At 32.2% G+C, this 27726-nt stretch overlaps 1 protein-coding gene across 4 annotated transcripts in view; it reads left to right on the forward strand.

Moving 5' to 3' along the window:
- The first annotated feature begins 2579 nt into the window (after positions 1-2579).
- Positions 2580-27726, forward strand: part of LOC148623730 (translation initiation factor IF-2, mitochondrial-like) — a 60995-nt gene continuing 35848 nt past the window's right edge. Inside the window, exons 1-6 of one of the 4 annotated variants that reach the window (XM_088565786.1) lie at positions 2580-2665; positions 10771-10884; positions 19218-19277; positions 23188-23296; positions 24231-24290; positions 25805-25922. In XM_088565786.1, coding sequence (XP_088421912.1) covers positions 10798-10884; positions 19218-19277; positions 23188-23296; positions 24231-24290; positions 25805-25922 — 434 coding nt within the window. In that variant the 5' untranslated portion in view covers positions 2580-2665; positions 10771-10797. Of the gene's footprint in view, positions 2791-6276; positions 6298-10770; positions 10885-19217; positions 19278-23187; positions 23297-24230; positions 24291-25804; positions 25923-27726 lie in introns of those variants that run through there. The other 3 variants (XM_088565787.1, XM_088565788.1, XM_088565789.1) reach the window with 3 other exon arrangements.

Consider the following 27726-nt stretch of genomic DNA (forward strand, 5'->3'; position numbering starts at 1 on the left):
TCTTCGACCTAAAATTCCTCAAATCAGAAGGATGGAGACAGATCTTTAGAAGAGAATTGCTTGATGAAACCTTGAGCCTGTTCCTAAGATAGGTCTTTATCAGATAGTACCTACTAAATCCCCTCTCAGTCACCAGAAGATAACGAAGAAACTAGACAGATAGAACGCAGGTTGGCCGCATTGGTATAGTCAACTGTAGAATGTTGCACTCTGTACGCGGTTGCTGTGCGTGATATCTTACTGCTGGGTGGTAATTTTTAGTGACCTTTGACCCCAGATCATGAGTAGAATTGAAGACGTTCGTAATCACTGTGATTTCGTTTCAAGAAAAAAAGAGAATCGTAAAATAAATATTTATCGTTGATTAAGTAGCACTCCAGCTAAGAATCATGCAAAATGTGATTCATTGGTAAAAAGCCTGCATATTTTTATTTTTGATATTTTATTTGAAATGTCATAGTAAACAGAAAATAACATGTGGTTTTTCATATAACCCATGCTCTTAGGAGATAAAAATTGTATAGAATGCACTGTAGAATTCAAAAGTACGGGAGGTAACTCTGTAAATGACACTCAAATACAATAGAATCTATTGGACTTTTAATGTTAATTATCACCTAAGAGCAGGCAGGTTTGAATGAATAATTACACATTTCATAATACAGACCCATAAAACAACTTAATTACAAAAATAAAAATATGTAGCCTTTTTTGGGGTGTATCACATTTTTCAGATTTTGCATGATTCTTACAAAGACAGCTACTTAATACTTCCTAACTGTCCGCAATTGCGTTAAAATGAATAGAAATCCACGAGATGACCAGCCACACATCGGAGACATTGTTTTTGTGTGCGCTTAAAATTCTAAAAATAGATAGCTATATATATGTAGCGAGGTTCGTTTGTTTGTTTGTTTGTTTGTAGGGGTTTAACGCCCGAGTAGCAATATTTCAGCTACATTCAGGCGATGAACATGAAGTGGATGATAAAATGAACATGAAATGATGATGAAATGAAAAATGGGACGGGACACAAGGACAATGGGGGCGAGAAATTTTGATTGCCACTTGAAATGGGGAGAGGTGTGTAGGGTCGGGCAATTTAGCCTCCTGTGTCGGAGCCCTATTGTTCCTACTCCGGGAGATACCACGGTAGGGTTTTTTTTAAACGTGCGAGGAACGTGGCATCTTTGCCAACACGGTGCACCACTATGGTTTGCGGTCAGGTTTTCTGTATTATAGCCTGACAACCCCAGCATGTGACACGCCTGGGGTACCCCATTCCACCACCTGGAGCACACAACCCAGTTGCTCTGTGGGCAAAGTGTCCTAGCCCCCGGCTAGGGTTCAGTATTTAGTCGCCTTTTACGACAAGCTTAGCGCTACTGCAGGCCTATTCTTTTGACACCCAGACCTGCACGGGGGAGCGAGGTTCGTGAAGGATTTGTTTTTATATTCTTTATTCTTTAGCAAAAAATGTAATTCATCTTCAACCTACCCAGAGTTGTAAACTTTACATAATCTCTCATTTGCATGAATTGATAGATAACGGCCTTTTTCTATTTCCAAATTATGGCTACTGATTCTAATATTACAAAGAGAGGATTTTTCTGATCTTTTTTGTAAAATATCAACAAAGCTTGCTCGTTTGTATCCAATGTGGAAATTTCGATAAAATGTTAGTTTATTTGAATTTTGGATTTGGGAATGTTGCTCTTGCATAAATAGATCGGTTATTCGTTGTTTTATATTTGATAAAATAGGTTTAAAGCTACATTTTTGATAGATTATGTGTGAAAAACCAAGTTTATTGATAATAGAATATATTTTCTTTGTCCAAGTGTTACTGTTTTCTGTAGCTTGAATTATTTTAAAAGCCGAAATGTTTTCTGAGGAAAGAAGATGATTTAAAAATTTGACACAGGAAAACATAATTTTTGAGTGAAGTGGGAGTCGTCCAAGTTCAGAACGACATGCAGCGTTTGTAGCTTTGCAGTGTACACCAAGAATTTCCTTGATGAATTTTAAATGAAATTATATGGGAGTAAAATCGGTCGTTATCCATTAAAGATCGAAATCATTTAACACGACTAATCCTTAAAATAAGGATATGTAAGTTATATTTTAAACGTACTTAAAAGCAGAAATGTCGGCGGTCAAAAAGAACATAAAAGAATTCATATTTCATATGTGAATTTATAACTGTTTTACTAGAAGAATAAATTTGAAACGATATTTATATGTAATTTAAACCTCTATTTTCATATAAAATTGTTTTTAAAATTTTATGCTAATATAGTCTAATTACTGAATATTTATTTAAAAATTCCATGGATAAAAAGAGTTTTATTGGCAGTTTAGGGAACCAAAAGAATTTTTCAATTACTTAAAAAACGACAAAGTTATGACGATTTAAAGTTGATGCCCCGTGCCACTCGGTGGATTTTTTTGCCAACCAAAACCATATCACAGGTAAGTGATGACATCAAGAAGAATCTCCTATATTGTACTCACTGATATTTCTTTAAAAATATTTAAAACAATCAGTCGATAAAAAAGTTGCGACAATTGTCAATGTTAGCGCCGGGAATTTGAGCTCGAAATGCGTCTTGTTTTTAGAGCAACCAAGATGGTAGCCTTCGGGTTAATTTTTGACATTGACCGGGTTTGTAGCACACTGATGTTCCTAGCTGCATCTATGGTGTTGAATGTTAAATAAGTTCTCTTTGTTTGTTCACATTAATCATCTTCTGCGAATTTTGATCCTACGATTTCATTATTGGGCTACCGGTTAGTCATATTAGGTTCATCATTAGCTTTCGACAAATAAGGCCACAATTTCACCATTATTAATTTCCCTCCGACTACAGATAAACCCGTGTATCCAGAAAATTGTTAAGGCATAGATACTTTAACACAGAGAAAGTACTATATTAATCAAGATTGATCAGACTATAACCAGCTTTTCATATAGAGACTTTAATCCCTTTTCTTTTCCGTTTATAAGTACAGTCCTCCACTGGAGTATCGTCGTACTTTTGGGATTAAGAGAGACATGTGGTGTACTAAGCTTAGCTGCTGTACCGCAGCTCTTTATCATTTTTGGGATTTGGCACAGGAGATATTTTTTTGTGGTGGTCGAAACAAAAAATATTTCCAGCTCTGAATCCCAAAAGTGATTACCATAACACTTTTAAAAAAAAAAAATCGAAATTTTACAGAAAAGAAAAGGGAGTCTAAGTCCATTTTCTGAAAGTACTATGACTCTTCATGATCCTTTTGCTATTTTTTAAAAATATTTTTTTTTGCAGACATGGTCTATAATTTTTTTTTTAAAGCAAAAGAACCATGAAGAGTTATAGTTCTGCAACTATATGAAACTGAGCTCCCACAATTTCATGTTTTCCATTTTTGGCACTTTTTCATTAAATGGCAGAGTGGTATTTCAGTTTTTGCGCTATAACGGAAAAATGTTTCAGAAAATGGACTTAGGTTCCCTTTCGTTTTCTATAAAATTTAGATTTTTTGTTTTTGAGTTTTGGCACCTTTTCATGAAAAAAGCGTGGGGGAGATCACTCCAATACTTCTTTGATAGGGGGTGCTGTAACCCCACCCTATTCATATATTGTACTTATGATAAATGTAGACCTTTTCATATATTTTGTCAGAAAAAAAAGAGACCTAATCCCATATACAATATTCATCATGCATTTATTCTACAAATACAAAAATAATTACAACAGACATTAGACACAGATGTTTTTAGCTCGGGTGGGGGGTATTTCTAGAAGATGGTTACCCTTCTGGTGTACTTAGTCCATGTTCTGATTTTTTAATGGAGCCCGAGTTGCTTTTTTACTTTTCTTTCTTTGTACAAATTATATTGGTTATTTTATGTTTGTCCAGTGTGGTGGACATATTTTTCAACAAGCAATCAACATTCCAATGGGAACAGACTCTTTGTACCATGCTGGGCTTCTTGCTGTCAGGCTTCCAGTTGGTACAAGGTTGTACTACAGAAGTTTTATGGTTGTCGTCATGATTTTGTGGATTTTTATGGTGTATTCATCTGAACCATGAGAACGCATTTGTTCTATGTGTCAAAGTTTTCCTTCTTTTTCATCTACCCCAGACATTTTCCTGATGTCCAACCAATAACTTGGCTATTAGTCAATGAATCTTTTTGAAATTGTATTAGAAGGTGCCATACATTGTACCACAACAGGACTGAGATTGTGACTTGAGCCAAGTAAGAATAAGGAACCAGAAACAAGTATTTTGTTTCTGTCTGATTTCTTGATTATAGCTTCTTAATTTCTGGTCTGATTTTGATTTTTTTTAAATCAAAGTCCTTGCCTGTGTTTTTCAGTCAGATTTCAGAATCCTTTTCTGTTTTCAAATTATAAGAGGCTACCCCCCCCCTTCCCCCCCAAAATGGTCTTCTTTTATTTTTGGTGCGATTTTGAAGATTTTTTTTTATTAGATTCCTCATGAAAATCCCTGCTTGCATTTATTAATCAGAATTCAGATATTTGTTATAGTTTTAGAGTTATAAGGAGCCAAAAAGGATCATGCCTTAAAAAAATTGACTTTTAGGATCAAAATACCTTATGTCACCAGTTCATGTCAGAAACTTCCCTACTACTTCAGAACACTACACAAAAATATAGTCCATAGGTAATTCCATTTGTATCATTCAATACCTCTTTTATAACCATTAAATATGTTTCTGGCAAAATTTTCAGCTCAATGATAATCTGTTATTTCTGCAAATAAAATTAAGATCTCAAGGTGTCTTTAAATAAACTTAAGATTTGAGGACTCCTTTTTGACCTGGAATGATGTTTAGTAATAAATTTTAGTTCTTGCAGTAATGTGTCATAAACATATTTGTTGAGCATGTTCCATTAAACATACTTATCAGTCAGAATCTTCATCCTTTCTTCAATATTTTATCATTGATAAACAGGAAGTGTCTAGTTTTTGAAAGTCTTAAATGTATGTTCAAGGAAATTATCTTCTTTAGATGAAATAGGTATTACCAGAGGATAATTATTGTGTGGGGTAAATATATTATTAAAATAGTCTTTTTTAAATCTAAATGCAAAATTAAATTTTGTACAGGTTTAAAATTTTTGGAAAAGGTGAAATGGAACAAAATTTGTAAATGTGTTTGAAGTTATATACTGTTTGACTATTGGTTACATTTTACACTTCAGAAATCGGTAGTAAAAATTGACATTCAGTTTACACATATTAAAAAAAACACAGTTCTATTAATTACATGTTATATGGGAAATGTTAATGTATAATTACAGTTTTATTTACATCATGCAAGTGTGGACACAGACTGGTATTGCCTGAGGGGCAAGTATGGATGCAGATTGGTGTTACCCGAAGAGCAAATTCGTTTTGTCTTGAATGTATTTTCATTGACTAGAAAACAAAACATTGTCGTATTTAACAGCAATTGATGCCACATTTATATACAATATATATAATGTTGAAAACAATATGATCACTTGCCAACAGCAATCAATTTATTGATAATGTCCTCTACATAAGCAACTATTGTCACCATGTTTATTTTATTGAAGAGTATGAAGCAGGCATTATTTAACTTGCATTTATATAAGTGAATACTACATTACCATGTGGTTTAAGCAATAAGAATAAATCATTCTTCTCAGTCACAAAGTAATCTTGTTTTGTGCATGCAATGCAAAATATCAATTTTTTGTAACTAAAAGATTCTATGAAAGTTTTATTAAATTCCATTTAGTAATGTAGAAGGAGTAAAATTAAGATATGGGAACTCCTCAAAATTACAGATAGAAGGAAAGGCATACACATCTATCACTATAAACCCCACTGAAATTAGGGGGGTGGGGGTGAAATATTTGGTATTTCCTCTGCTATACATAGAGGAAATGGAGGGTACTAGTTTTTCGGAGTTTAAATCCTATTTCTTAGAAATTAAGGTTGGAATTTATATATCTGACATAAGTCATATACATAGACATTTAATACAATGCTTCTTTCCTGAAGGTAAACTTACATGGATGTGTTGAACTAAATGTCTTTGCTATGTCATGTTAAGGATTGACCATTTCACTTAAATCTGGACTCTCAGTTTTCTTATATTTAACAGAAACCAGCAGTGTGGTATTGATCAGTTACATGGAATAAGGATATTTGTTTTTAAAGTCCCACAACTCTGAAAGGAAGCAGCATAGTTGTAATAGATTATATAAGAACTGTTCTTACATTCTTGTGTAAAAATTGAAAGCAATAAAGGTAGTGCCATTTTCCTGACATTTTGTATCTATAGTAGAAAGAACGCAAAGAAACTTCTTGCAGGCAATAATTTATTTCAAGCAATAATTTCCTGGGCATTATCTCAGTATTGGCTCTTCTGAAACGGCAAAGTAAATAATAAAATCAGTGTAAAATGATATATTGTTCTATAACAAATGAATGTATACATTTTTGGAGCATCAATGGATCCATAAATAAATTTCAGTATGTTGTAGTTGTGCATTGAGATTTAGAGACAGTGAAGAGTTATAAGTTCCCCATACACTCAATGCCATATTATGCATGGAATAAACCTAAATTATATTGAAATTAATACATAATGTAGTTAAATATGTAATTTTGATTTAATGGTTAAATTCAGTTCAAAATGTACTTCAATTTAATTGATTGAAAATATGATACTGCCCTGGTTTAAGAAGAAACATACATGTACCTCTGTAGGACTGTCAGAATCATCATCTACTCACATGATCTGGTAACACAATAATAAATACACTGAAATTCCCTGCAAAAAAATGTACATGTACACAGTGTATGTCATACAGTTAAATCTTTGTTCTTAAAATTAAAATCAAAGTGCTATTAGCACTGGAGGTTTTTAATTTTTGTGAAAATAGTGCTATATACTCAATTACAAAGATTACATGATGTAAAATAAAACTGTAATCATAAATTTGCATTTCCCATTGAATTTAGAACTGTTTACTTAAATGTTTAAAGATCAAGTAGGAGATCCTCCTCTTTTTGGTGCTGTCTTATGTGGGAAATTTTTTCTGTTAAAGCAAATTTTTTTAAGTGAAAATTATTTCTTATTTTGCACAGAAATTATAGTAACTTTGATAAAAAAAAAATCGACCATAATCTTTTATTTTTATATGAGAGATTCTAAATTTTTCATTGATTTTGTGGAATTCTCACCCCTAATTTGAGGAGTATGAAGAGTTAAGCATATATTCTTTGCATGAAAACAGCATTTACACCAAGTACAGGAACAGTCAGCTAATCATCAGTGTCACTAATATCTATGTTTGATTGTTTAGCACTATGTTACGGAAAGTGCTAATCTTTTTAAACTTTATTGTTATGGTGTAATTTAATAATCTTTGAAGTCTTGTTCATGCTACAATTTTCAAAAGAAGAGAAAACTTCCATAGCTAACAGCACTCTGATTTATTTTGGTGTGATTTTGAAAATTTATATTTGAATTTCAATTTTTGTCCAATATCACGTTCAAACCAGTTGTTGTGTCCATTTTTAATTGTAAGTCCCTATGCCTAAGTGTATCAAAAACTGATATTGTGTCCACATTTTGCCCCAACTGTTCAGGGTTTGACTACTGCAGTCATATCATGCTGTGCTCTGCAAGACTATTTGTTAAACTTCCAGAATTGCACATTAATACTTGGAAATGGATGATAAATGCAGGTACATATTTGATTTTGTTTTTGAACAAAGGAATTAATTTAATTTATTAAGCTTGGGAATTAAAGAAAAGTTGGTTTTTTTTTAATTTAGTCAATTCAATATTATGTGCTTTAAATAAAAACTAGATATATGGATACCATTTTTATCCCCCTTCAAATAAAAGTTGGGAGGCATATTATTTATCCTTGTTCATTCATCCTAAATTTTGGCATGTTAACTCAAAAACGCCAGCACCAATTAAATTTAAACTATGAAAAATATTTTTATATCCATAGCGGGAAACTCCCATTATTTTTTTGCAAAAATTGTAATATTTCATTTTCAAGTACTATTCAGTCTTAATACAATATACATATATGGTGCTGTTTTTATTGTCTGTAGACAATTGGTTTTCATGTGATAACTTAAAAATTATTTGGTTGATCTTTATAAAATTTACAATGAGATTTCAAACAACAAAAGAAAGGTTTATATTGATTTTGGTGGTTATGTCACCAACTATTTTGGAGTTAGGGTCCGAAAAGAGCCAAAGTGAGTTTTTCAAAGAAATGAACTAACTCCATTATAAAGAATATTATTAAGTCTATATTCTATACCACTATGGTCATACCATTATTTGAATCATTAAGGAATGATGGACCAAAAAGGACCAGAAACAAGTGTCTTTCTGATGTCTGGACAATAACTTGACTTCTCTTTTTAATTACACTACATGGTGTTATAGCAAGAAAGGAAGTCTTGGATTGTTTTTATGGGTTGTAACTTGAGCGGATTAAGGATTAGGTACAACAAATGGGGCCAAAAATAAGCACTTTTCTGAGTTCTGGATGATAAATTGAGTAAAAGGGATTAAAGCTCTTCAAAATTATACAATGTACCACAAAATGCCATACCCCAAAGGAATGTTGAGATTGGTTTTGAAAGTTGTGGTTGGAACTATTAAGGAATTAGGGTAATAAAAGGGACCACTTGGATTCTGATCAAATTATTTGCCTGTGTCAATTGTCTAGTCTCAATTAGATTTGAAAGTTTGAAATGCATATCCATACTTGCTCTGTCTATTCAGGTTTTGACCTCTGCAGTGGCATCAAGCTGCACCTTACAAAGCATTTTATTGCCAATAACTCAAAAAGGGTAGCACCAATTGTAATTTGATTACTGCAAAATGTAAATATCAAAAATGGTAAGCTCTTTTAATTTTGTGGAATTTTTTTTTCTCAGGTTATGTACATGTAAATTTATTCATAACAATTTTTGGGAGGTGTTTCCCAATTTTTATACGCCAGTCTAAGATGGGACGTATTATGGTACACCATTGTCCATCCATCCGTCGTCCACACTTCGAACAATAACTCGAATACGCTGTCACCAACTTTTATGAAACTTTTGTGAAGTTTTCACATCTATTGACACAAGTTTCCTTTGAATTTTTATAAATTTCAGATTTTTCATTTCCTTGTTATGAATTTTTTTACTTAAAAAAGGAGGATTTTTAAAGTTTTTGGACAAAAACTCAAAAACACTTTCACCTACTTTTATGAAACTTTCGTGAATTGTTCTTATCTATTGACATAAGCTCCCTTTCAACTTTTGTAAATTTCAGATTTGTCGTTTCTGTGCTATGAATTTTTATACTTAAAAAAAGGAGATTTTCGCACAATTACTCAACTTTTATGAAACTTTGGTGAAATGTTCATATCTGTTGAAGTAAGCTCCCTTCCCATTTGTTTTAATGTCAAATTTTATATGTCCATGTTGTGAAGTTTTAAAAAAAGCCGAAAACAGCCAAGGAAATTTTATTCGTTGATCGACTAATAAATATAATAGGTACTAGGTAACCTTGTCAGAAAAGTGTGTTTTAAACAAGATAGATATGTATGGATGAAAAATCAAGACAATGATATTAGTTAAACTTTAGGTAGCCTTGATAGTGCCAAATGTTTTGTGCATTTTTTATTTACTTTTTTTGGGGGAGGGTATTTGACAAGGCTCACAGTATTTCTAGATAATATAAATTCATTAAAAGCATAAGGACAAGTTAAAAGGGCAACAGGCGTATCATGCGTTTAAAGCTCAGCTCTTTATTACACATTAACTACAAAACACTTCCACCAATTAAAATGAAACTGGTCAAGTGTTTATATATCTAAAGTGGGAAGTTCCCTTTAATCTTTATAATCTTTCGAAAATTCCAATGTGTCTTCCTCCAGCCGCAGTATTTATTCATAAACTAGAGACTCTAGAGAGGCTGAATCAGTCGCCTGGCTTGATGAACTACATTCTTTTTTTTTTTTAAAGCAGCGATGTTTTTCATGGATAAAATATCCCAATGCAATTGCTTACACTTAGGAACAATAATTTCAACTTTCATTGAATTCTGTCAGATAGTTTCTTAGGGAAAGATGTTTGAGAGTAATGACAAAGATGGTAGAATAGCCAAAAAATAAAAATGGATATTAACTCCAACATAAATGATCAGATTTCAGAAAACTTGACCACAGGTAGATCTCATCATACAGAATACCTTTAACCAGTCAACATTTAGCCTACCATATGGTTTTTTAGATACATGTCAAATCTGCTGTCTGACCCTTATGTTCTATTTTTAGTTATGACAGCCATGTTTTTCTCAGATAAAAAAATCCCCAATTCAGTTCTAGGTCAAACGCTAATGTTAAGTGATGGCAGTACTTGGGTCAGGTGAGCTATTAATGGGTGTTTTCCGTTTCACATAACTCAAAAACCATCTTTGTGTTCTCCTTTGTGCATATGTTACATGTTTATGGAAGACTGGTAGAAAACCTACTTAACAGTTTAGCAGCACAGTGTTATTTGTTGTGTTCCCTAATGTATCTTATGTATGGACATCATCTGTGTCTCCCAAAGATATTTCTAGGGTAGCCCTACTTTGAGTGTTTTTGATAAACAATATATATCCATGTGGAGTCCATTTGCATCACATTTTCTATTTGGTTATTTTTATTTGTATTTTGTTTTTTTTAACAATGTGATGTAATTTCTTCCCAGGTGTACAACAAGATTTAGAGATCTGAGATGAGTTGTAGAACAGTGTTTTATCTGATAAGACATCATGCATGCTTGTGTGGAACTGTGCAAAGAACATTTTGTGTGACAACTTCAGTAAGTCAAATAGTTTCTTTCTCATTGATAATAAGTTGTTGATATTCACTATGAAATCAAAGCCACTACATCATAGTCTTGGAGATGTGTTATTTGTGTGACAATGGCTAATTTGAGTAATATCTGTGTTGTTGCAGTGTTCTACCCAGGCCCTTAAAGTACTGCACTTTACAATGCTATCAAGTTTGAGCTGTGCTTTTGACCTCAGTACTGTGCTATCTTTCTACCAGTGCTGTGTTATAAAGTTTACTATGATGATAAAAAATTAATAATGACAGGAAGCGCTTGTGCCCCAAGGTCATTTACAGCATCCTACAAGGTGATTACCTCTTGAAATTGATAGCAGTAAACACACTGAGGTCTGTTGATCACCGCATGACTGCACAGGTGTCTGAAGCCAATTGCCAACAAGATTCTTTATCAGTCACCCCACCAGGCCACAAATTAATTTTAAGGAAGGTGTCAATCAGATCCAAATATCCAATACTGAACAAATCAAAACTGACAATGGTCATAGGTAAGTCAACCCTGGTCAAAAGCATGTGGCTATTTATGAAGGCAAAGTTGAATGTTGCACAATCACAAGACGTTTTCAACAGTTTGAAGCTGATTTACCTTATAAAAGAATGTATTAAATTCCGAAACAATATTTATTCCATCAGATACTTCCTATACTTTTTGAAAAGAAAAAGGAAATGGCCTTCCTTTACATGGCCATGTTGTTGATTTAAAAAAAAAAACTTTCACTGTATATAATCATTTTCATCACTTATAGTAAAAATTCTTTAAATTTATGTGGTAGCCATGCATGCAAACGGCACGTGATAGTCAGCAATAAGTATGTTAGTGGAAATTTGAAGATAGCTAGATAGATTTCAAGAGCACGTGGTTCTTAGTGGGAAAATCAGTTAAGAAATAGATTGTAAAATCCCCCAAGTCTAAAAATAGTACAACAGGTGTGATGAAGAAAAAAATATAGACTCATAAGTCGTGATATGGGGTTTCTGTTACGAATAAACTGCATTTTAACATAACGATAATTAAAAAAAAAACAAAAAAAAAAAAAAACAGAAATAAAAAGAAAACTTTAAATATCAAAACAAAACAACTACTGTGTTAAATTCAAATAACAAGAATAAGATTTATGTTTTTTCCTGGAAACTATGTTGGCTCCACACTACTGACTTCCCAGAAATTTTTGGCAACATGAATTTTAAGACCAGAGAAGTCTAGAACATGTACTTGATTAGATAATTCTAAATCTATTAATATACTGGAAGTTACAAAGACTAGAAAGAGAGTTTAATAGAGAATGCTCATAATAAAATGAATATCACAGTCAAATGAGCTATTGAGGCCACAAAACAAATGAAAAATTGTAATTTCCATTGGGTCTGCTGTCAGCAAGGTAAAACATCAGTCCTGGGGGTGTATGAATTAGAGGAAATGTTTATGACGAATTACTTATTATAATTTGATAGAATATCTGTTTAATTTGTGTGTTAAATATAAAAGGGAAATTTTAAAAATGATATAAAAGTTATGATAACTGCATTTGAAGAAAAAAGGAAAAATATTTACCTATGAAAAATTCATGTAAACATACACAGCAATGTACATTTTGAATACACAGATCAATTTTTAAAAAATACATTAAGCAGAATGCGATATTAAATATTGTAATTTTCTAGTTATTTCATGAAAGCTTACGGTCTTACAAGTAAAATGATACCAAATTTATCAAAATTGGACAATTGATAACAATTTTAGAGGCATTCTCGTACTAGACTATCTCCTTCATTAGTAGAGAACCTTCCTTTTACCTAAGTGCAGATATGCATTTCACTTGTTTTGCTATAATCATCTTTTAAATGAAAATTTCCACTTGAAACCTACAAAATTATAATCCATATGTACCTATAAACCCTAAATTTGTGGTTTTGTAAGTTTTTAACACAGTTTTATGCCAAAATAGTGCATTTGAAGCTCACTGCATGAAAAATCAGAGAAATCTGAATGAACTGAAAACCAAATACTAAAAAGCCTACTCTAGGTCTAAGGTTATTAAACCTTAGCTTATTGTGCACTTTGAAGTTGCCCGGTTAACTATTTTACATGTAACCTGCACAAATATTGACCTTTTAAAAATATAATCCATTCTTTGTGATGGCAAAAGCCATATTCACACATGAATCAGTTCAATGACTTCTGTTAATTTCGCAAAAAATTAGCATAATTGGTTGCTAACTATAACATAGGTCCGTTCCATAAGTTACATCTTCTTAACCTTTGTATCAAAGCATAGCATAAAAACACTAGTTTCTAAGATGCAAAGCAATTTTTTAAATGTGTAGGGGTATTGGCAGCTCCCTTTAAGCCAGCACTCCACAGTATTGCAGAACTGCCTAATTTTGGTCTAGTAATCTGATGCTTTGTAACATTTATCACTTTAAAAAATTGTCAAGCATCTGTAAATCTATATATCTAGAAATAGCTCAAGCCAAGGCCTTCAGAATGTAGTAAAGATTTTCTGGAAAAAAATTACCCACAGTTAAATAGGGTTACCATAGAAACCATGCAAAAATAAGCAAAAATTTGCGAAAAAGTTGATAAAATCAGGAATAAAAATATCAAATTTCCCGCAAAATATCTGATTTTTATTTCATGCCCTGAAACTGTCCAAACTTTTTCCTTGGAAAACCCCATCCTCATATAGGCATCGCCTGTTAGATTTTAAGCTATTTCACTTTGTAATCCATCTATCAAATTTAGCATTGTAAAAAATTGACTTACTTTCACATTTACAATGAAGTCAATTTGTCATTGAAAAAGCCCCTTCAACATTGAAAATATATGAAACATTGCAAAAAACTTTTAAAAGTCTCCTTTTTCAGAAAATGTTTTATCAACAATAGATTCTTCATTTTTAATCAGTATAGCAACCATTTTTCATCCCTAGCCAAAAGTGTGAAACCAAACTAAACTGTGGAGTACTGGCTAAAAAAGAAGTGGTACGTTTCGACACAGGACCTATTAATGTTGTGTCATGCATGCTGAACACAGCACTGTCCAAAATTCCTGGGGAGAACACTTGTTGTCCAATATAATCAGAAATAGTTTGCCTTGAAGGTAATTTTTCAGTTAATTTTAAGCATCCTAGACAATTTGGAATCCTGTTTTTATACAAAAAAAGAATTTGCAGTCCTATAATGGTATAGCGCTCAGGGCTTGACACTAACTTCATTTGTTTGGTGGTAAAAAGGACTACTTCAGAGGTAAAACAGGTAATTCGTAGACGGTAATGATGGTTCTGTTCTTAGATCTTATGAAAAATCAGACAAAATTTAGGTAGTCCATAGGTCTACCATGAATATTTTTCATGTAGTCCTCTCCAAAATCAGGGTGGCACAGGACTACCGGACTACTGTTAGTGTCAATCCCTGGGCTCTGGTATTGATTTTGGGGGTTATGGCCTCAACAGTTTAAGAATTAGGGGCCAAAAGGGAGCCTAAACAAGCATTACATAGAATTTAACTATATTACTCCAGTAAAAGCATAGGAATATCTATGATGTTGTTCAACAATATTCTTTACCACAATGGTCAGACTGGTATTGATTTTTGAGTTTAAGACTTGATCATTTTATAAAATAGGAGCCAAAAGGGGGGTAGGGCAGAAATATTGCATTTTTCTGATGTCCAGACAATAACTTGATATTAGTAAATGGTTTGCACTGAAATTGTATAACAAGATCAAAGGAAGGCTGGGATTAATTTTTGGGGTTACAATTTAATATTTTTTTTTAATTAAGGGCCAAAGAGGACCCTGGAACAATAATTATAATTTCAGTTATTGTAAGCATTTCAGCTCTCCAAATTTTCTATAATCTTTATGCCAGCTACTTTTCATAAGACTTTTGTAAGAACATTTCAGGTAATAAGATTATAAACTATTTTTATGACCAACCTCATAACTCAGAGAGGGCATTAGTGCAAACACACGGATCCCTAAAATTTGATTGATTTCATTTTTGTGCAAAGTATGCATTTGGATGTTTAAAGTTATGAAAATAGTAAATCACACTGCAGAGCTGTGTTTAAATCTGTCTTAAGTAAAATCAAGGAAATGAGTTGGCTCCCTTTGACTTCAAAACAATGTACAATGTATATCAATAAATTTTGAAAAGTTCAACAATTTAGGATGAAATAAGGTGATTATAGGTATAAATATAATAAATACTCCTGACGTCACAAGGACCACCCCTTTCTAGGAGAACAATCTGTCATGAAGAGAATGGGATTGAATAATATTTTCCAAATTAATATAATTTGAAAGATATTTCATTTTTGCACTTAAGAATATTGCAGTTCTTCATTTTGATCTTCATAAAGAAAAGAAGTAAAAAAATTTAACTTTTTTTCTGTTCTAACTCATTTTTACCTCACCTGTGAGCCATGTGAGCTATTGCCATCACATGGCGTCCATAGTCGGCGTCGTCGTTAACAATTTTTCAAAACACAAACTTGGTATGAATATTCCTTGGGGTATCCTGCATACAACTGATTTAGGGATTTTTGATCCGTCAAAAAACATGGCTGCCATTACTAAAAATAGAACATAAGGGTCAGACAGTAGTTTTTCGCATATATCTCCAAAACAGTTAGGTTTAGTGAAATTCAGATGTGGTAAAAGTGTTCAGGATGATGAGATCTATCTGCGGTCAAATTTTTATTTTAATCTATTAAGCCATGTTGGAGTTATTGCCCTTTTTCAAAGTTTTTTGCTATTTTTAATGTTATTCCTTTCAAAAATCTTCTCCTCTGACACTATTTTACCAATGGAAAGAAAACTTGGTATAAGTGTTCCTTGGGGTATCCTGCATAGAATTGAGATGGGTTTTTTTGATCCGTCGAGAAACATGGCCACTGTTACTAAAAATAGAACATAGTGGTCAGACAGTAGTTTTTTCCGCATATATCCAAAACCGTTAGGTTTAGCCAAATTCTTTCAATAGCTGAAATGATCCTTATTTTTAGTATTACAAAAGTCTTCAGGGATCAAAATTTGTCAGACGCTTTCTTATAAGAGTTATTGCCCTTGACAGGGGATAATGACAGTTTTTTCTCTAGGGAGAAATGACAAGTTTTTTTTAGTTTCCAGCTAATATCTTGAAAACTATGATTCTTCTTAAATTTACTGCCCTTGAAAGACAAAATTCAACCAGGTGAGCGATTCAGGCTCCAGGGAGCCTCTTGTTGCATTTATCTTCAAAACCATTTGGTTGATTGATTGATTGTTGGGGTTTAACATCCGAGCAGCAATTTTTCAGCTATATTCAGACGATGAACATGAAATGGATGATAAAATGAACATGAAATGATGATGAAATAAAAAAAAAAGGGATGGGACACAAGGATAATAGGGTCGAAAAATTTTGATTGCTACTAGAAAAAGAGAGGGAAGAATAAGGTCGGGCAATTTAGCCTCCTGTGGCAGAGCGCAAAGGTTCCTACTCCTGTCGTATACCACAGCAGGGTTCTTTAACATGCGAGGAACGTGACATCTTTCCCAACACGGTGCACCACTATGGTTTGCGGTCAGGTTTTCCGTATTATAGCCTGACAACCCAAGCATGTAACATGCCAGGGGTACCCCATTCCACCTCCTGGGGCACACAACCCAGTTGCTCTGTGGGCAGAGCACCTAGCCCCCGGCTAGGTTTCTGAGCACTATTTAGTCGCCTTTTTACCGCAAGCTTAGCCCAGCTGCAGGCCTATTCTTTTAACACCCGGACCTGCATGGGGCAAAACCGTTTGGTTTAGCCAAATTTTTTCAATTGCTGAAATTAAAAGGCCTACTAAAGTCTCCATGGGATCAAAGTTGTCAGATGACTCCAAGTCATGACTCCAAGAGTTATTGCCATTGAAAGGTAAAAAATGATGTTTTTTTTACAGTTTCAGCCAATGTCTTGAAAACTATGATAGATAGAATGAAACTTTCAATTGCTGTAATGGACCTTATTATAAGGCCTACAAAAGTCTCCATCAGATCAAAATTGTCAGACACGTCCATGTAAGAGTCATTGCCCTTGAAATGCAAAAAAATGGTGTAGCGGTTTTCAGCCAATGTCTTGAAAACTATAATAGATAGAATAAACCTTTCATTTGATAAAATGATCCTTATGATAAGTCCTATCAAAGTCTTCTTGAGTCAAAATTGTTGTACAAGTCCTTGTTAAGAGTAATTGCCCTTGAAAGATATAAATTTAACCAGGTGAGCGATTCAGACTCCTTGAAGCCTCTTGTTTATATGCAGCATTGAAAATAATTATAATATTGGGAGGTAAAATTCCAAGCACAAGAATTCAAATTCTAATATCTTTTTTTTAACATATGTACATTTATGAAGTGAAAGTTATAAAAGTACATGTATGTAATGGACCATGGGTCAGCATAACTTCCCTTTTTAGACTTTTATATGTGATTCATTATTAATGTATTTGAAACACATTTCTACCTGTTTTCCAGAACATAAGTGCAGGAGCTGAAGGAATTATAAAGACAAATATAAAATTGACAATTTTGTATGGGAAATCATCATATTCGTTATGGCTCTAACCATTATAGAATTTTAAAACAGCCAAAAAGGAGTCAGATTCATGCATGTTATGAACTAAAGTATATGTATAAGCATACAGATCATAATGAAATTGTACCACAAGGTACCAAACCACAAAAGGAATTGTGTGGATTTCTGTGAAATTGTACTGTAATGTACTGTCTAGGAACATGAACCAGAGGCATGAACTGAATGAAACTGATCTATGTAATTTAGGGGTGTCAACATGAGTACAATATCAGTTGGAGTTTTAATAATTTTGATACAGTTCCCCAATTATGTTGCTTTTGTAATATCAATTATAAATTTAAACACGGTTCACATATCTGACTTTTGTGATGGTGTTAGTACACTGATTAACACTTTCTTGGATTAACTCCTAAGCCCTAATTTTATGTTTAATTGATAATCAACCTGGTTGGTATAAAACAAACCTTTTGACAAATTATAGCACAAGTCATACATTGCCTGAACTGATCCGTGCAACAAATATTGTGATTGGTCATCGATCTCCGATCAGTTTCCAATCAGTCATCAATCCGTCAAACCAATCCATTAGGTAGTACAATACAGTTAGGTCATTTCTGAGAATTTGGTCTCATTTTGTTGAAATAAAGATGTTTTGAGGCAGTCCGCACAGAAATTTCTAGTGTTTTGTCATAAAAAAATGCATATTTTTGAAATCCTTGGTGTGTGGAGGTTCAAGTCATTTATAAGTAATTTAGTGATTATTGTTATAAAATCCAGTAGCCATGGTAACATACTGAAAAAAATATTTCTGAGTTTTAGTACAAATCAGGGGTGCCTTTCCAAAACTAACAGCCAATTACTATGATTTATAAAATATCAGGCACTTAAACACTACCACAGGATGAAAGCATGCATGGAGTAGGTGGAAAAAAGGTAAAAATAATAAGACCCTTATCGATTCATTCTCTCACAATTTTAGTTCCAAAAGTTTGTGCGAAATATGGTATTTTGAAAATCAGCCATCTGATGCTGAGGAGAGAACCTAATACGGCAAGGGACTGAAACTTTCCTGATACCATTCTTCATTTAAACAATTACATCTATTACATCTATCTATGTATAAATGCTTAATACATTAAAACAATATATCCACCAAAATTCAACTTTTAATTTAAAGTTTTACAAAATTTGACCAGGGTAACTTGGTATGCGAAACTGCGCCTTAATGTAACTGTGTAGTGCACCCTTAAACTGGTGACTGCATCACGTGACCACAGAGTAGTCACTGTATTTTGCAGTTTTCGTTGTTTTCTTTGTCAATTTTACACATATTGACATAATGCTATAGATTTCAACATCAATTTATACTTTCATTTCTTTAACAGATCATCCGTCATTTACATGACAAAACTGCAATCAGATCGGTCACCAGTCATGGGTTATCGATTCATCTAATCGTTGCACGGATTGGTTCAAGGACTGTAATATCAAAATCAAGTCAGCATTATAGACTTAATCACCATGGGATAGATGTCTGGCTTGATTAATTGATTGATGGCAGGGACTTTATTAAATACCCTCCTTATTGATGGTTTTGGACATGTTTATGATTTGGTACATAAACTTACAAATGAAAGACTATATATTTGTTTTTATCTGACATTTTCCCAACATCTACTTAAAAAGAAATTTAAATAAATAAAATCTAACAAGTTATTGCAGTTATGATTATTTTACCTTTGTAGGTGTCAGCTAACAATATACAGATGAAATTATCATCAGAGTACAGAACAAGAAATGGCAAGGTATTCATATTGTAGGCATTCCAACTGAGATTTTAATATCTTATATATTTCTGCATCTCACATAAACAGCGAACTAATGATTCTGTACTGAAATACTATATGACAACCTTTTAGGAAAGATTTTTTTTAGTTGGTTTCTTTTTGTGTTTAGACACTAAATTATTGGGAGAAAAAATGATTGAAATATTTTGTAACACCACAGAATTTTCCTTCACAATGACCTCTTTAAATGAAATTGATTGATTGTGTAAATCTAGTGGCCCATAGAGCTTGCACAGACTCAGTGATCCCATTATGACTGAAATACATACAACACGTGCTCACTGGCACAGCAGCATTTTTAAAATACCATAACAATGTCCTTAGTATATGTAAACAAAAGTAAATGTCAGTAAGTACAGTGCTAAAAATTATAGGACTTCAAAGCACAGTACTATATTGAGGAGAATACTGCATGCAACTTAGATTTTCCTGAGAAGCTGGACCAAAATTTTGCAGTCCTATTATGACACTGTTGTTGTCTGTTTTATTGTTTGTAAACAAATGGTTGCCATGCACTAACTTTCATAATAAGATTGACAACAAGGATTCAAATCACATAAGGAAATTTAGTGTTGATATTGGGGATTATGGCCACAACCATTTTAGAGTTAAGGTCCAAAAACAAGTATTTCATGACATTACACCAGATAAATCAATCTTATAGTCTATACCACATAGGTTAGACAAAGGTAGACTTTATGACCTGAACTGTTAAGGAATAAGGTGCTGACACAACACAACTATTCTTCTTGTTTCAAAATGTGTGTCAGTAAAATATAGATCTCTGAAATTATACCATTGTATTCCATACCACAGAATGAAGGTTTTGATTGATATATGAAGTTATAATCCTTATTATTTAGAAAGATGGTCGAAAAGGAGATCAGGATCAAGCATTTTATAAATGATAACAATACAACTTAAGTATATACTTCATGATATTGTATCATAAGGTTCCATAGCGCCAAAATCAGACTGGGATTGATTTTTAGGAATTATGGGCCAAAAGGGATTAGAAAACAAGCATTTCTGTGGTTACCTGACATTAACTTATATGGATGTCCATAACATTGTACTACTAGGTTGCATATCACTAAAAGAAGGTTTATGAACCTTGTGTTTAGGAATTCAGGTCAAAAGGGGTCTTATGTCTGCAAATTTTGAAATTCAGTTACCACTTTCATATTAGTTGGAATCTTGTTAAATATTAAACCACAATCCAAGTTTCTGTTTACTTCTATTCTTTAGTACATGTATACCAAATACTATAAAGCATATTAGTCAATTGACATGACAGAAATGATATAGAAGATATGAAATGTTAAACACATAAATAATCATGATCATATAAATACAATGTAACAAACTACCAAGTAGTGTAACAGTAGTGCACAAATAAACTCTTTAAAATTAAAAAATAAATTAAAAACTGTATCAAGAATGAATTTGTGTCCAACTCCATAATTTGGAGTAGACTTCTGCAGTAAAATCTAACTACACCCTGTGAAGCATTTTATTAGCCAATATCTTGGAAACCTTAACGTTAGAAATATTACTTTGAATTAATGACTGAGGTCTACAAGTATCTTTGGATGAATTTGTATGTCAGCCAGTCCTTAGTAGGAATTATTATCCTTGGCAGACTAAAATGACATTTACAGCTAACATCTTGCTGCTAAAATGACATTTACAGCTAACGTCTCTCTGCTAAAGTGACATTTACAGCTAACATAGTGACCTTTTTGGTTTTTTTATCCTTTAGGATCAAAATATCTTATATCGTTGGTCCATGCCTGGAACTTCCCTACCGTCTCTGAACTCTACATGAAAATATAGTCCAAATGTAATTCCTTTTATATCATTCAATAACTCATTTATAACCAATAGATATATTTCTGGCATTTTTTCAGCTTAATGATATTCTATTATTTCAGCAAAATAAAATTAAGATATAGTTTTCAAATCAACTAAAGATTTAAGGGAGTCCTTTTTGGCCTGGAATGATATTTAGTAATAAAATTCATTTAGATGATTAAGTTCTTGCAAAATTGTCAAGAAACATCGAATGATTTAAGCATTTTTCATTTAACACAATCACCTGTCAAAATCTTTATCCTATCAGTAATATTTTTTGATTAATAAACAGGAAGTGAAGAGTAGTGATTTGAGCCATGTAAGAAAGTGGGAAAGTTTAAATTGATAAAAAAGTGTCTTGTTTTGAAAAATCTTATGTTCATCAAGGAAATTATTTTCTTAAGGTAAAGTTGGTTTTATTTGAGTGTAATTACAGTGTAGGATTTGTAAATAAAGAGATTTGCAACTTACTGAAATCGCACATTATCATGTGGCAGGGAACGAGATCTCATAATTAATTGACAGTGACAATTTGACTTTAAATAATCAAGACTAAAGAAGTATTGCAAATATTGAAATAAAACCTTAGCTTCATGTTCATACCACATTTTTCTTTCTACCAAAACAAACAAAAAAGAAGTATTGAACACTAGTTACCTACCCATTGATTTTTACAAAAATGAAAATAATTCAAAATTAAATTTATTATTTTCGCATTAACCTATCACAAATTTTTTTTTTGTTTTTTGTTTTGAAAGATATTTGACTACAATTTATTTCAGATCATTTCAACAAAAGGGGGAAAAGGAGTTTGATAAATAAGTGGAAAGGTTAGGGACTCTTGTTTTCCACCATATGATAATTTTATTGATAAACTGGCTAATTAACAAGTTTCTTATCTCTTTAATTATAGGTCTCTGGTAGGGTAAATACTCATGGAAAATAGTTTTTGAATGTAAATGCAAATTAATTTTGACTGGTTTAAAAATTATGGAGAAAGACAGAATGGGACAAAATTTGTAAATGTGTGTGAAGTTGGATACTGTTTAACTACTGAAAGCAGTTTATACTTCATAAATCAGAAGTTAAGATTGACTTTCAGTTTTTACATATTAGAATAAAAAAGTTCTATTGATGGGGGAAACACAAATGTATGATTACAGTCTTATTTTACATCATGTAATCTTTGAAAGTTTGTTAATGCTATCAAAAACCTCCAGTGTTAATTGCACTTTGATTCATAATATACATTTATTATATAGATAGCAGTATTTTATCGAATGTTCCCAGTGTAATAAATTTTGATAATTCACACTGTGAAATAAATTCTGTAATTTCATTCTCGGACTTTCTCCCGCCAAAACGTCACAACTTTGATATCAATCCGCCATTCACAAAATTTAAAATTTATGTTGAAAATAGCAACGAATAATCAAGGAAATCTATATAATAAATAGGATAATCAAATGGTTATCAGGAATAACCAAAATATGATCCATCATGCCAAGAATGCAATAAGATTTAACTTGTACGCAGATCAAGTTCTGCACACTCGTTAAATCCAAGTGTTCTTCGGCACTCATTATATATTGATTACTCACTCCATCCAATTAATAATGCTATTAGTATAACAGGTATAATGTAATGAGGGGTCTCTATATCATGGACTTTAGTTCAGTTTGATTGAGTACAATGTAATATGGCTATAAGCTTTCTATTTTTTCCAGGTGAGTGATTCTAGTTCTTTATAACCTCTACTGTAGTTGAGTTCTATGATCACATTCATTTTATACCAGAAACCTATGCAATGTAAAATAATTAATGACAGTTCAATTCATAGATGTATCAAACTTTGCTATAGTGTCCATACTTGCTCAAACTTTTCTCTGTAGCCATATTGATTAACTTCATGTTTATATCAATGTATGGTATTTCCTCTAGGTTGATGCTGGTTCAAGTTTTGTGTCATATCTGTTCTTTTCAGTTTCAATAAAAATATACACTTTATAATTAGGCAGGAAAGAAGCTTCAGGTTCATCAGAATAAAAAGCAGAAATCTGTGATTCCTGTATACAAGAATATGTCTGTGAAAGCCCTTGCTTCAGCTACAGATAGGGATTTAGGTAATATTTACAAGAATCCTTGCTTCAGCTACTATATAATCCTTCTAAGGAAACACTAAATCATTGATAACTAAAGAAATCTTTTGTTTCTAAAACAAACTTTTATACATTACTGATAGAATATTTCTTACTTCTGGGAACCTCACATGATAATTGAAAAAAATAACTTATATGTATGTTATAAGCCCCATTCTCATGATGAAAATTTGCACATGTGTCTACAATTACATACTTTTCATTATGATAGCCTCAACATAGCTTAAACAGTCTCTGCTGTGGTGGCTTTGATATAGCTTGGCACTATTTGGGAAAGTTCCCTGGTCTTGTCCCTAGCAGCCATGTGCTGTAGCAGTAGCCTGTGAAACTGCCATACTTCAAAGAATATCTAGATATTGGAATAAATTGGTTCTAGATTTAAAAAATGAAATTGGTAACCACATAAAAAAAATAAGATAAAAAAAGTTGCACCACAAAAACTTTAAAAGGAAAAGATTCAGTTATTAACACATCATTTTTCCACCAAGATTTTCTTACCATTAGCAGTTTAAGTAACTAATATGCTGTAGTTACAAGTTCAGACTACTAATGGGGCCAATGGAATCTTTTTTGTTCTTATCTGTGCAGATATTAGTTGAAAAACAAAGAAATGTAGATTTTGCTAAAATGCAAATGCAAATCAGTTTAGAAAATACTCACCCAAAGACATTATCACAAGTACAAAAGTAAATTTGCTCTTGGTCTGGACCAAGTACAAATTTACATATTGTGCATATTTACACACGAGTAAATTTGTTTACACGGATGAATTTGCATTATGCAAATATGTGTAAATTTGGTCATAAGGAGGGACTTTAGTCTAAGATACAATGAGGAATAATAAATAAATTCATTAAACCCTGAATTTCAAGTGTTTGTTTATTTTTTTTATTTTCAGAAAAAGTTCTTGATGCCTTGGATTTGTCCAGTAACACTTACTACAATAAAAACAGTAAAGGTAGTATGTCTTATGTCTTTTTCCAGGAATTTTGAATGTGTAAAATCTGACCATTCACTCACAAGCCTGACGTAAAAGTCCTTTGGACTTTAATTTGTTTTGGGGTGAATGGTCCGATTTTACATATCGGTACATTCAGGAAAAACTGTGTTTAATCCTATAATGGATCCTGGCATCCTAAATAAAATGACTAATTTATGGATCAGCCTATAAACTTTTTGTTATAAAGAATTTATAAGAAAACAATTGACAAAAGTTTCTACAATGAAACCTGTTTAAACCAGACACTGGATTATTAGTTACATGTCATTTCATGACCCGGAACATAATTAACCCTAATGAGTAGTAGTCTCATCAGCTATAAAACCTACTGACCACAGTAAATTTCCTGTACATATCTGGTCATATACAGCAATGTGTTGATCCATTCAACAAGTTATTTAAAATATTCACATTTCCAGTTTGTATGCAAATCGGGTATTATTTTACTAAAACAATGACGTCAAGTCTGACTGTTTATAAAAAAAAATGTTTTAATTTGCCAAGCTTGTGTATTGATATCTGACATCTTCATCAAGTGGATTAAAAGATAATGGACATTTGTTTTCACATTTTGAATTGATCTTTTGTTATTTGATAATTAAATAACAATGGGCCCGAGGACAAGTTGGCACTCCTGTTAGTATGTATTTGATGCTCAACTGCAAACATGTGAAGAAGTTATAATTAGGACGGCGTGTTTAGCGAGAAAAATAAGAAGCTAGTCATGGTTTTTCATACAAATTATGAAATGCAGGAAAACGGCTTTGATGGATGAAATAACTATTAAAGAGCAGTAACACTATTTGTCTATTTCACAGAAAAAAATACAAAATGGCTTGATGTTGTCTTTTGATGACAACTTTGGTTCTGTTCCCCGAAAATTATATCTCCATGAAAAAATCTAGAAACTCATTGGTTTTGTGTTTACCGTGCACCCTCCTGGAACAAAGAAAATGTTGAAAAAAGTGTGTGGTATTCACGGAAGAATATGGTATTTGTTTTCAGGGGAAACTTAAAAGCTTGACTGGTTATTACTAAAATTAGAACTGGGTATAAAATGCTGACTGTGTATAAGAAATGCATGGTCTTCACATGCTAAAATAGGGCAGGGATAGGCTGTTTTTTTTCAGAGGTGGAGTTAGAAATTAAAACCTGTCCTAAACAGATATCTTTTGAAGTTCTTTGATAACTGTTTCAAAGTATTTTTGACACTTACTTGTCTAAAATGAACCAAAACATCACTCTAATTTGGGGGTTTGAACAGTTTTAAATATTGTACTAACATGAGATTATTTCAGCTAATGACATTCATTATATCTAGTTTCAGTGTCTGCTTTTATTCAATTATAGTTAGAATGTAGGTTACAAATTTAACATTTCAACTAACTACAATTATTAATCAAGTTAAAACGCTTGTTTTTTATCAGTTTCAAACAAATGTTGAATAGTTAACTAATTGATTTTTTGTTTAGTTGCAGATCTAAAGACTATAGAAAATGCTATCAAAATTCTTGGCTATAGAACAAAGGTTGTACCAAATCCAGTTTTACAGATTGGTGGACTGGAAAACCAGCAACAGACAATAAGACAGTAATCTTTATATACAATCCAAAATAATTGTTATCATACTGTTGTAGTTGTCTTTCCTAGATATTTCTTGAGTTGACTTGAACCACTGAGGGGTCAAAAATACTTCAATTGACATCTAAACATTAACTTTAGCAAAAGTGAGTGGATTTCTTTGAAATTGTACCACATAATGTCATATCACAAAAGGAAGTCTGGGATTGATTACAAAAAGAAGGTAGGAATTGAATTAGGGGATTGTGTCTTGAACCACTGAAGAATTAAGGGGACAAATAATTTAACTGATGTCTAAACATTAACTTTAGCAAAAGTGAATGGATTTCTTTGAAATTGAAATTGTACGACAAGGTACCATACTACAAAAGAAATTGATTTTATTTGTTGTGAACTGATTAGGACAAAGAGGACTTTGATTCAAATTATTATTTTCTATCAAAAATTTAATTGCAATCAAGCTCAAATGATGAGTCCATGCATGCCTGTTCAGAGTTTTATTTAGCTGCACCCTGCAGAGCAATTTATATTTTTTTATTTTTTATTTGTTTTTTAGTAGTCAGGATTTTACACAATTCCTTTACATCACCATCTGACTATGGTGTACAGGGAGCTCTTAAAGGAGAAATTATCACTGACATACAGACATTTTGTAGATACATATAACATATTTACTAATAACATGAAAAAAAAGAGTTAAGTATATTCTATTTCCATTCTCACATTTTTAATTTACATCTATATAGATAGTTTTTTGCAATTATAAACAACAAATTAGAAAATAAATCTTCTGAAGGAAAGTCTAATTGTACTTGCTGCATAGTAAATCCAAAGTCTCTGTTGTACAAATGTATTTGATGCAAAAATGATGACTAGAAATGTTTTGTGATATGACAATCATTAAATAAATGTTCAATGGTTTCTTCATCTAGTTAACAAAAAGAACACAGATTGCTTGGCTTTAGCTTGATTTTGTGTAAGAAGGAATTTGTAGGAATAATACGATGTAGTAGTTTGTATTGAAAACTTCTCAGATAACTGTCAGAACAACATGTTTTTGTTAAAATGAAGTATGTTTGCCAGTCTACAGTTTCTGATTCTAAAAGTTCTTCCTACTTCAAAAATTTTCTATTGTCTAGACAAAATATGTTACTTATAAGATGACTGTATAAAAACTTGGGTTTTTTAACTTGAAGAAGCTGTTCAAGAAATGTGTTGGTTACAAAAATATTAACAAAAGTATTCTCATTGCACTGCTCTTTAACAAAATCGTAATACTCATAGGAATCTGTGATAGAATACTATAGTAGCTCAAAAAGTTTTTAGTTAAATTTTTGTTTTTGAACTCTTGAAATGTGAAAAATCTATTATTTTCAGAGTTTATTATATCCTTTAAAACTTGAACACCGTGGTGCTTCCAACTGTCATATAACATAAAATCTGGCAAAGGTACAAAGTTCAAAATATCTAGAGAAAGAATTTCTCTTGTACATGTCTTAAAAACTGGCTTCACTTTGTGCATTGACAAAAATACATCTCTCCAAAAAGGATTTTGAATAGAAGTTGACAACTGTTTCAACTTTTCCTTTTGTAGAGAAAAAACTCTTTCACCTCCAAACATTTTTAATTCAGAAGGTAACTGCCATGTCCCTCCTGTATCTTGTAGTACACTATGTAACCAACCAATTTTTAGATAATAAGCAAATGAACCATGTTCAATCCTCCTTGCTTGAGATCTCCAGTGAGTGTATTTTGCTTGATTCTCTCTGATTAGCCATTCCAAATAAAGTGAAAAAATAAAGAATTAATCCCA

Source organism: Perna viridis, chromosome 2 (assembly GCF_037379345.1).
Source record: "Perna viridis isolate PV_CMFRI_1.1 ecotype Kerala chromosome 2, ASM3737934v1, whole genome shotgun sequence".
NCBI lineage: Eukaryota > Metazoa > Mollusca > Bivalvia > Mytilida > Mytilidae > Perna > Perna viridis.